The 12,090-nt window shown below is 34.2% G+C and overlaps 1 protein-coding gene across 1 annotated transcript; it reads left to right on the forward strand.

Annotated features, from left to right (window-relative positions):
• The first annotated feature begins 348 nt into the window (after window positions 1-348).
• On the forward strand, window positions 349-11,305 carry Tsp68C (Tetraspanin 68C). The gene is made up of 2 exons (XM_075312558.1): window positions 349-881; window positions 10,069-11,305. Exons 1-2 carry the CDS (start codon window positions 825-827, stop codon window positions 11,092-11,094), a joined length of 1,083 nt encoding a protein of 360 aa, XP_075168673.1. The 5' UTR covers window positions 349-824; the 3' UTR covers window positions 11,095-11,305.
• The last annotated feature ends 785 nt before the right edge of the window (window positions 11,306-12,090 follow it).

Below are 12,090 nucleotides of genomic sequence, written 5' to 3' on the forward strand. Positions count from 1 at the left end.
TATTTGGGACAAACCTTTATATATAGCCCCCCGGCACATTTGAAGGATGTGATATGGTATCGAAAATTTAGATGTAAAAAGTGGTGCAGGGTATAATATAGTCGGCCCCGCCCGACTTTAGACTTTCCTTACTTGTTATCTTTGTGTTTGATATTTGGGCATGTTTCAATATTTGGCGATGTATAACAACAACAAGTGGCAACCCTATATTGAGATACTTAACAGAGAGAGTCATAAATACATGCTCTCTCACTCTGTTAATGATCAATATTTTGTACGACGCCGTCTAAAAGTCAAGCATTTTTCAACTTCTCCATAATGTTGCCACAAAATGTTGTTCATTTAGTTGTAATAAAGCTAAGCTACAAACCGTAACGGATCGGAATCGAAGAGAAAAAAAAAACACATAAACGAAACGCCGCATAATGAAATAATATAGAAAAAGGGCATGAAAGATATGAAAAAAAATCTAGTGATAAATTCATGAGCAGTGTTGTGAGAGATAATAAATGATCGGCGATAACATTGCGTGTAATTAGGAAATTTAAATGAAATCTTAAGATTATAAAAGTTTGAAGAAATTTTAGACATTCTCGAGAAAACAAAAAATGTGATACCAAACTGATCTAGGAAATAGAAGCAATTAAAAACGTAGTAGTTTTGCTGACAACAAATACAACAATAATCAAGAATAATAGTTATAGTTTATTCTATCATTTGCTGGCTGTGTCCATTTAAATCCATTCGTCCAATCGACCGACCTGCATTGTGATCCAATTCAGTGAAGTGCAGTTTATTGTTCTTTGATTTTTATCATCATCACAATGGGTCGCTTTTGCAATCATAAGCTATTGCTCAATTGTTGTAATTTTTTATTTTTAGTAAGTATTTAATTGTAGATTTTTTATTTATTTATTTACATATAGTGGCTTGAGTAGTATTCTTTTTATTTTCTTGAAATTAGTCGCATAATTTGCCTTCATTACCACCAGCGGCATTTATCAACGCCACCACAAACGCTATTCAGTCTTCTGCGCTACCCAATAATGGGCTTTTCTACGATGATGATAAGTGAAATCGACATGAAATACTCGTACACACATGGCCACTAGTGCTCTCCTGTGGAAGTTAAACACCCTCAACCACAAATTTGCTTGTACTTACCCGTTATACGATTTTAATATGCCCTGTGGTTTTGATTTTGTATGACACACTCAGAGCTAGACTTTGTGACGAGACCAACGATAAAAAACAAACGGGCGACAATGACATTTTTGTTAATGACTTCGCCATGCCTAGGCCATACCGTCAATGGTGTCATCGGCAAAGGGCTTATTTTTTTTATCAGAAACCCATTTATGGCAAGCTACATCCAAAATAACATTAAAATATTACCTTTTTATGGAATAATATAGAAATTAGGTTCTTTTTTAATGGATAACCAAAACTCAAAAATCATTTGCCTTATAGGTCTCTCCCGAACGATTGTCGAACAAGCTATCTTCTCAATCAGCATTTCCCAAGATGTCGTGAAGGGCTTTCAGGGCAAACCACAATAATCTATCCCAAAAGAAATGGTCGAAAAAATCATAATATAATAACTCTGCAATGCAACACACCAAAATATTGGCGACACATGGAGCACTTAGGATAGCTGACACGAAATGTTACCTATTCAAACAATCACTATTTTTTATCCCCACCACCGTACAAAATGTTGTCAAAATTTTATTTCTATAGAAAATTTTATTTCCATAGGAAATTTTATCAAAATTTTATTTCTTTCGAAAATTTTGTCAAAATTTTATTTCTTTAGAAAATTTTGTCAAAATTTTATTTCTTTAGAAAATTTTGTCAAAATTTTATTTCTATGGAAAATTTTGTCAAAATTTTATTTCTATGGAAAATTTTGTCAAAATTTTATTTCTATGGAAAATTTTGTCAAAATTTTATTTCTATGGAAAATTTTGTCAAAATTTTATTTCTATAGACAATTTTATTTCTATACAGAATTTTGTCAGTATTTTATTTCTTAAGAAAATTTTGTCAACATTTTATTTCTATAGAAAATTTTTTCAAAATTTTATTTATATAGAAAATTTTGTCAAAATTTTATTTCTATAGAAAATTCTGTCAAAATTTTATTTTTATTCTATAGAAGTTCACCAATGTGGTATCACAATGGACTGAATAGTCTAAGTGTGCCTGATACATCGGGCTGCCACCTAACCTTACCTTACCTTAACCTTACCTATTCTATAGAAAATATTGTCAAAATTTCATTTCTATAGAAAATTTTTGTTTCTATAGAAAATTTTCTCAAAATTTTATTTCTATAGAAAATTTTCTCAAAATTTTATTTCTATAGAAAATTTCGTCAAAATTTTATTTCTATAGAAAATTTTCTCAGAATTTTATTTCTATAGAAAATTTTCTCAAAATTTAATTTTTTTATAGAAAATTTTGTCAAAATTTTATTTATATAGAAAATTTTGCCAAAATTTTATTTCTGTAGGAAATTTTGTCAAAATTTCATTTCTATAGAAAATTTTGTCAAAATTTCATCTCTATATAAATTTTCATCAAAAATTTATTTATTTTGAATATTTTCTCAAAATTTTATTTCTATAGAAAATTTTCTCAAAATTTTATTTCTAAAGAAAATTTTGCCAAAATTTTATTTATATAGAAAATTTCGTCAAAATTTTATTCCTATAGAAAATTTTGTCAAAATTTCTATTCCTATAGAAAATTTTCTCAAAATTTTATTCCTATAGAAAATTTTGAAAAAATTTTATTTCTATAGGAAATTTTGTCAAAATTTCATTTCTATAGAAAATTTTGTCAAAATTTTATTTCTATAGAAATTTTCATCAAAAATTTATTTATATTGAATATTTTCTCAAAATTTTATTTCTATAGAAAATTTTCTCAAAATTTTATTTCGATAGAAAATTTTATCAAAATTTTATTTCTACAGAAATTTTGTCAAAATTTTATTTCTACAGAAAATTTGATCAAAATTTTATTTCTACAGAAAATTTTGTCAAACTTTTATTTCAACAGAAAATTTGATCAAAATTTTATTTCTACAGAAAATTTTGTCAAAATTTTATTTCTATAGAAAATTTTGTCAAATTTTATTTCTTTAGAAAATTTTGTCAAAATTTTATTTCTATGGAAAATTTTGTCAAAATTTTATTTCTATGGAAAATTTTGTCAAAATTTTATTTCTATGGAAAATTTTGTCAAAATTTTATTTCTTTAGAAAATTTTGTCAAAATTTTATTTCTTTAGAAAATTTTGTCAAAATTTTATTTCTATGGAAAATTTTGTCAAAATTTTATTTCTATAGGAAATTTTCTCAAAATTGTATTTCTATCGAAAATTTTGTCAAAATTTTATTTCTATAAAAACTTTTATCCAAATTTTCATTCTATACAAATTTTTTTCAAAATGTTATTTCTATAGAAAATTTTATCGAAATTTTATTTCTACAAAAACTTTCATCAAAATTTTATTTCTACAAAAAAATTTCTCAAAATTTTTGTTCTATAGAAAATTTTCTACAAATTTCATTTCTATAGAAATTTTTGTCAAAATTTTGTTTCTATAGATAATTTTATCAAAATTGTATTTCTATAAAAAATTTTGTCAATATTTTATTTCTTAAGAAAATTTTATCAAATATTTTATTTCTTAAGAAAGTTTTATCAAAATTTTATTTCTATAGAAAATGTTGTCAACATTTTATTCCTATAGAAAATTTTCTCAAAATTTTATTTCTAAAGAACATTTTTTTCAAAATTTTATTTCTATAGAAAATGTTGACAAAATTTTATTTCTATAGAAAACTTTGTCAAAATTTTATTTCTATAGAAAATTTTGTCAAAATTTTATTCCTTTAGAAAATTTTATTTCTATATAAAATTTTATCAAAATTTTATTTCTCTAGAAACTTTTCAAAACATTTTATTTCTATAGAAAATTTTTTTAAAATTTTATTTCTATAGAAAATTTTGTCAAAATTTTGTTTCTATAGAAAATTTTGTCGAAATTTTATTTCTATAGAAAATTTTGTCGAAATTTTATTTTTAAAGAAAATTATGTCAAAATTTTATTTCTATAGAAATTTTTTTTAAAATTTTTATTCTATAGAAAATTTTTTAAAATTTTAATTTTATAGAAAATTTTGTCAAAATTGTATTTCTACAGAAAATTTTGTGAAAATTTCATTTCTATAGAAAATTTTGTCAAAATTGTACCATATTTCATAGAAAATCTGCAAAATTTTATTTCTAAAGAAAAATTTTTTGCCTGAAATTACAAACCGACCCCCCGATTTTGGGTTTTGAGTAGGGATCTATAAATCGAAAATCGATTAATCGATTATTCGAATATTGGCATGAAAATCTAAAAAAATCGAAATTGATTATCAACCTAAAAATAATCGCAAAATCGATTTTAGATTTTCGACTAATTTTTAATTTTGACGATCCAATATAGATTTTAGATTTTCAACTATTTTTTTAATTTTGATTTTCACAAATCGATTTTAATGTTTTATTCATTGGTTTAAATTAAATTGAAATGTGCGTAGATGTAAGGAATTCTATTACCAATAAGAATAAAAATTCTGATTTGATTAAATAAAATATCAAAGTGGTGGAAATGAATCCTTTGTGATTTCAATTTCCTTCAATTTATACCGTTTGCAATAGGGCCCCAGGAATGAAACAAGGCCACAAATTTGGGGCGACACTTAATAATTTTGGGAAATAATGATAAATGATTTGTACATGTTAAAAATTTTATATTGAACCTCCTACAAATATAACAAACAAATTAAAAAAATTAACACGTTTGACCAGAACACTAATTTTTGTCATTTCATACCAACTATTGTTGACAACACTCGAAAAAAGACAAATAGATTTCATAAAATTGATTATTTTGTATAGTCATTATTTCTATGAAATTCGATTATGAAAAATCGAATATTCGAATTTTGATTGGTAAAAATAATCGAAAATCGATTTTCGATTAAAAGTCAATAATCGAAAAGTCGAAAAATCGATTATTGGTTTCTACTATAGATCCCTAGTTTTGAGCATTTAGACACCGCAATTTTTATCCGATTTGCCTAATATTCAAAATCTAGGGGAATTTAAGGTCCTTAAATAAGTGTACCGAATATAATGTTAATTGGTCCATGTTTTGGTATAGCCCGATCTCCCGATTTGACTTCTTGGGCATCTAGATACCACAATTTTTATTCGATTTGCTGAAATTTACAGTCTAGAGATATTTTGGGTCCATAAATAAGTGTACCGAGTATAGTGTTAATTGGTCCATGTTTTGGCATTGCCCCCATATAGTCCGATCTCCAGATTAGACTTCTTAAGCTTCTAACCACCGCTTTTTATATCCGATTTACCTGAAATTCAAAAAAGAGTGGTTTCAAAGCTTCTCTAAGTGGTTTCACCGAAATGGTAAAACGCCGTTCGGACTCGGCTATAAGAAGGAGGTCCCTTGTCAATGAGCCTAACATAGAATCTAGCAGTACCCATTGATAAAAGAGAAGTTCACGATGGACTGAATAGTCTAAGTGAGCCCGACATATGGGACTGTCACTATACCTAACCTAACCTTGGGCTTCTAGCCACCGCAATTTTTATCCGATTTTCCTGAAATTGCGGTATTTTAGAACATGTTCATGTTTTGGTATAACCCCTATATAGATCGATACCTTCCGACCTACATCAATTCGATAGCTTGTTTCGTTTAGAAGTTAGCTTGATTTCAACAGGCGGATATCTCTATATCGACTGAGAATTTAGACTTGAGAATTTCTGTTCGGTATGTCAAAAAGAAGTTTCGGTGAATCCACATAGAGAACTTTGAAATTCCCAGAAGTATCGCCAGCGTTACTTAGAGGGAGTAAACCTCTGAACAATGCCTATGAAAACCCTGATATTCTGTCGAAACTGGAATTGAACACACGACCAAAGCGGACATGCTATCCATTGATTTAATGAGATATAAATCCTGCCACTAGGGGGAACCTGACCTAGTTCGGATACATAGACTGAAAGCATTGATGTAAACATTTTTCGTTGGTGTAGAGTATCACCGGGTCATTGTTTTGCAAATTTTTATTTCATTTGTTACAAAAAAAAAACAAATTAACTTGATGCAATACACATTTAATTTAGTTATGCTTCGATGATCGTTTTCATTTTGTTTTATTCAATTTTATGATTCAACCTCGCCATAAGGCCGCAAAGAGCTCATCTACAGAGTATGTAATTTAGAAGTTTGGTTAGCTGCTGATGGATAGCTAGTTGACTGGCAGACTGGTTTCTTTTGTTATTGTTGTTTTTTAATAAAACCAAAATTATAATAATTTTGATATTCGGTTAGAGAGATGATGTAGGGAAACATGCATGTGTGGGTGAGTGTGTATGTATGTATTTATGGTGAACTTATGATGTGAGTAATTGTTTCACTTTCTATTTAAAATTCAAACATATCTACCCGTATCCATATCCCCTAAATCGCAATTGCTTTGTGGCACCACCCAGTCTGAGCTTCATGAATCATTAAATCATCATCACCATTATCATGATTATGGCAAGATTTTTGGGAGATTTGAAGCACAGTGCGTAATAGCATCCAACTAGCATATACTGCTTGGGAATCACTTCAGCATACCGCACAGTATCAGGCGAAGCCGTATTTTACTAATACAGAAATGATCCCAATAGACATCGAGGCGATTGAGCGGAAAAAAAGTTCGAGGCCAAACAATAAGGCGCGACAAACTTGATACTGAGCTTCCAACAAACGACCAGGGATAAATTGACAGGAACGAGACAAAGGGCAGATGAACACACCGACAGTAGCAGACGATCCCTATACACCTCCAGGGTTTAAAGGCCGCGCCGACAAGGCGAGGCAAAATTGATATACAACATCAAACAAGAGACCAGGGATAAATGGCAGAAACGATGGATGAACCAGGCAAAGGGCAGATGAACACACCAACGAGCGAGAGAGAAGATATGGAGAAATGACGTTTTTCGGCAGCATCTGTACCGTATGGGGAAATGTTGCATTTACGTAGAAGAAGAGGTCACGGATTATGCCGAGCATATATTCTTTAGATGTAGCCGGTGGGCGGAGAACGCTTGAAGATGAAATTGGGCATGTCTCTCCAAGAAGTATAATCCACACGATGACACAAAGTGAGAGGAACTAGGAGGATGAAAAGCGGTCTGTGGACACATTATCCGCAAACGAAAAAATTTGACATGGACGCGACAACATGAGAAATGGAAGTTTCAGTATGGACGCAGACTAAAAGGAGACGGTCATGGATTATGTTGGGGTCCTGAATTATGTTGGATGCAGTGGGTCTTCGCCAGCCACTATTACCTCCACCAATTGGACACGACATGTATTGGAGGCAGTCTGTTCTTCTCAGCCACTATTACCTCCCCCAATTGGACACGACATTGATTGGACGCAGTGAGTTCTTCTCAGCCACTGTAGCCCCGTTTCCCCAGACATGACAGAAATAGGAAACAGTGTGTCTACATCAGCCACTGCTGTCCCTATTCACATTCAAGCCCGACACGAATTGGAACATTTCATCCTAACAGCCACTGCCATCTTCCGCACCGACGTGACACTGACTGGGATTCCGTGAGTTTAACCGCCACCGTACCACGACACAGGGGGTTGCCTCAAGTGATTCACATTTCGTCAACACTGCCATTGTGATACGCTTGTGGTCCATCGTCTGACCAATTGACCCCGACACGACTTCCGGCAGGCCGATTTCCCGGTGCCCCTCCGTTCGTCTCACCGTAACCTGAGCTCTAGCTTGTGTGGTTTCGTATACCGCTTCACATAGCCTACCCCATCGTCACCGAACCGAACAGGGAGGTGATCCGCCGCCATGGAATAGTGAAAACAATAGTTAAGTCTGTGAGACATTGTATATCGCCTAGGCAACTCATTTTGTTTCCAATATATACTCACCACAAAAATTAAAACCTTTTGTGTTCTCTTTTCTCGCTGAAAAAAACAATTTTTCTGTGACAAAACCGGTCTCGTGAACAATTCCCTAGCCTTGCGGGGAAAACCCATCTTACGGAGGGAAGAGGGATGGGTTTTAAGCCGGTTTCGTCGATTGTGATAGAGTCCGGCACACGGATGGACACACTGTCAGGTGCATAAAGCGGCCGAAATGTTTAGTCTGCCTAGGGCTTCAATATTGCATTTATGTCTATGAATCCGACAAGGGAGTGACCATTGGCCGTTTCGGCGGTCCTCACCATTAACATTCGAGGCCCTTGAGTTGGGTAGCCAATCGAAGGTGTACATTTTCAAGTGGCCTGAATATTTTATTTGTTCACAAACTGTTCAATTTCGAATGGCTTCTCATCGGAGGAAACCAAATTCAGTGCAAGCGAAACAAGTCCTTGGCGCAATCCAGTCTAACTTTTTTGTTACGAATCGGTGAGCTTTTGCACTTTTTGGGATCTCAACGGCTTTAGTCTAAACCTTTTTTCACTATATCTTGCTTCCATTCTGTTCAGCTCACTAGCAAGTTTTCTACCATTGCGTCGTGAGATTCGATCAAATCTGGCCTTCACTTTTGGGTGTTGTTACTGTTTTTTCGACCTCTTGTTGATAGCGATGCAACACTGCTAATATCACGGTAAAGAGGTAAGAGAAACAAAAGATTGGGTTAGGTTAGGTTGAAAAGAGGTTTCAGGTTCTCCTGTCTCGTTTCGGCTGACGTACTACATCTAAGTCAGCATTCGGCATGTTGCGCGCCATGACTTCTTCTTTCCATTGTACCCTTCTTTTGTTTCAGGAACTCTGTGTCTCCAACGAATTCCCTAATTTGTTTCCAGTCCCTGTTTTCCAGCTGGGCCAGGTCTCGAATCAATATCATCGATATGTTTAACTCTTTGTCTAGTAAAGGCAGGGCGGTGACAAATAGTGTTCCAAGGTAACATAATCCTCAAAACACGCCCTACGGGCACCATTTTCTGCTGCCCCTATTCTAGATTTTAGATGGCCGGTTATTATTACCAAGGTCCTGCTATTCGTCGTTCCACTCTTCTAGAGTATCATCCATCTCGGCGCGCGTTGGCTCTATGGGCTTTGCGTTCTCTTAGTTCACGTCCAAGGGCTCATAATCCTCAAAACACATCCTACGTGCACAATCCTTTGCTGCTCCCATTCGACACAGATACGCTCTCCACTTTAGGCACCCGGTCATTATTCCCCCGGTCCTCCAGACTGTTGTCCTACTCTCTTTGAGTAGTTCTCCAGTCTTTTTCTTATCTAGACAGCAGTCTTTCACAAGCGCTGACGAGTGGTTGTCTTGCCCTAAGAGGAAGATATATCTTACTGAAACGTTGAAGGTTACATGCTCCGCCTTCAATACCGTCCTTATTCGCTTATTGGTAGCTTCGCTGATCTGGTGATTGATTATTTGCTTATTCTTTATGAAATCGAACCGGATGGCTTTGGATCTGTCAGAAGGTGCCCCCCTTGAGGTGGAATGGTGCGTTCGTGTCCGTATACTTCTTGGAATGCTGTGTGTGAAAAGTTCAAAATTTTTCCTCGTAGATAGCATTTTGGACTCAAGTTGCAGATGTTATTCCGGGACCTTGGTGAGACAGGCGGGGATAATCAATAGCCTAATATTGGTTTATGGCATGCTAGTTTATCCATTGGATTTCGCTAATATTGGGTTCCAAAAGGATAATCGATAAAGAGACGTCCAGTAGGTTCATAAGTCTATTGACGATTGTTTCCCTAAGCCAATGGTATCAAGATTTTTTTTTTCTGCTGGCAACATTTTCGGCAACCAATTACCTTGTCCCATATAAGTTACAAAAAGAAAAAACCTTTTGCTGTTTTAGCAGATTTTTCTGCTGTGTCTACTAACAAATTTCTTGGGTTGTAGTTTATGGGGTCTCAAACCAAAATTTTTGCGAGTTACAAACAGAATGATTCTTATGATTTAAATTTCTCTCTTTTCAGATTTGTGGAACGATCCTGATAGTAGCCGGTTTCTATCTATTCACTGACACCAAACGAATATTACTGTCCCGTTTGCTGGCAGCCACAAGTGAACATCTCAATGATTTGCCTCAACCATTGTTCTACTACATTTCCATAGGTTTAGCCGTGGCGGGACTAATAGCTGTTCTGGCCGCTATGATGGGATTCTGGGCCTCTTGTCTCAATACCTACTGTTGCCTGAGTTTCTATTTTCTAACTGTGGTGATATTACTTCTGGCCGAATCTGTGGTCTGCTTAGCAATTACCCTATGGCCTCATTGTCTGGGCATTAGTTTGGATGAAACGAAAATGGTGAAAGCCTTACAAGGAAACTATGGAGTGCCAGGCAGGGAACAATTTACCATTGCCATGGATTTGGCTCAAGCGAAATTCGGTTGTTGCGGTATGAATAGTGATATCAACTACGATACATCTTTATGGAGAATACAACCATATGGACCCCATGATAGGGTGGTACCCTTGACTTGTTGTATTCTAGATAATCCCTCGGATAAAAAATTCCATTTGGATCCTAAACCGGCAAATGAAACTATGTGCGAATCGGTGGATAAAAAGGAATATAGCCAATTTCGATTCACATCACCCTGCTTAAGTTATCTGGACAATTGGTATCGTCAGCAATATGTAATCTTTTTGGCGGCCAGTTTAATTATAGCTGTGGTGGAATTTTGTGTCTTACTGAGCATCACTTTGGCTTGTACGAAAATTTCAACGAAAAAAGCTAAAGTTCAAAGTTTTATGGAAATGCGACCAAGGATTAAATTACGCCAAAGAGAAGATAATATCTATGAGCCTGAAGTTGAATTGAGATTAGCCGAAGACTCCCGAGGTGCTGTCATTCATGGGGTGCCCAGTGATATATCCGAAGATTTCAAAGAGGTCTACATACAACCCCGAGATTTGTATAAGAATCGCTTTAACACAACATTCAAACCCATATCCAGTGATTACAGTGTTCCCACAACACGAAATTATTTAGTTTAATTATCCATTGTAAGATTTGTTTTCATTTCATAACGAACTGAGCGATTAATTGAAATTATTCGTATTTTACATACATACATAAATTATTCTAATCTTAGTGGCTTTGTGCATTTTTAATTATTTAAATATTTTTATATTCGTTTGTTTATTGTAAAGTAAGGATACGCGAACATAATAAACTGAAACCAAAGATATTCGAAATATATCAGAATTGGAGATGTTAAGAATCACATTCAATTCGAAAAAGGTAAGGTATATTATTGGTCCATTGTATCCAGAAAAACTCTCAGTACCAAAGCAATCTATTAAATGGAAATCATAGCCAAGAGCTAAATTGTAAGCGTGGACAAGATGTGACACATCTTGTACACTTTAAAGCACATTGGAGAGAATGGTGTAGGGTTTCTGGCCCATACCTTCAATGTCTGACCCAACACTTTCGGAATACCAGATATTTGGAAAATAAGTAATATTTTCCGGTTCTGAAGCCAGGGGAGAATGCACACCTTGGAGACCCCAATTGGCCTACTACTCTTCTTTCCCCCTTCACAAAAATTCTTGGAGCAATTTTACTGTCCTAATTCACAGAACACCTAATGTTGGCAGAATATCAGCATGGCTTTCGCTCGGACAGGAATACGACCACTGCGTTATGTGAATTAACAGCCAACATTGAGGGTTTGAATAGTAAAAGATCGATTCTCGTAGCATTGGATGTGTCTAAAGCGTTTGATACAGTGAACAGCACCACCCTCTTAAGGGATATTATGGTTTCCATACCTAATAATCCTACGAGAAAGTTGGCAAAATATGGGAAATTTTGAGGAAAATCATCTTCGCCCATGAGGAACAAACAAGGCGTACTTCAAGGCAGTGTACTGCCTCCTTCCTTTTTAACTTTTGCGTAGCAGGAGCTTCTTTCACCAGATGTCCATATGATAACCTACGCAGACGACTATTCCATAGTTACATCAGTTCGAGACTTAAAAGAGTTTG

The sequence above is a fragment of the Haematobia irritans genome, chromosome 5, assembly GCF_050003625.1.
Source record: "Haematobia irritans isolate KBUSLIRL chromosome 5, ASM5000362v1, whole genome shotgun sequence".
In the NCBI taxonomy this organism is placed as follows: Eukaryota; Metazoa; Arthropoda; class Insecta; order Diptera; family Muscidae; genus Haematobia; species Haematobia irritans.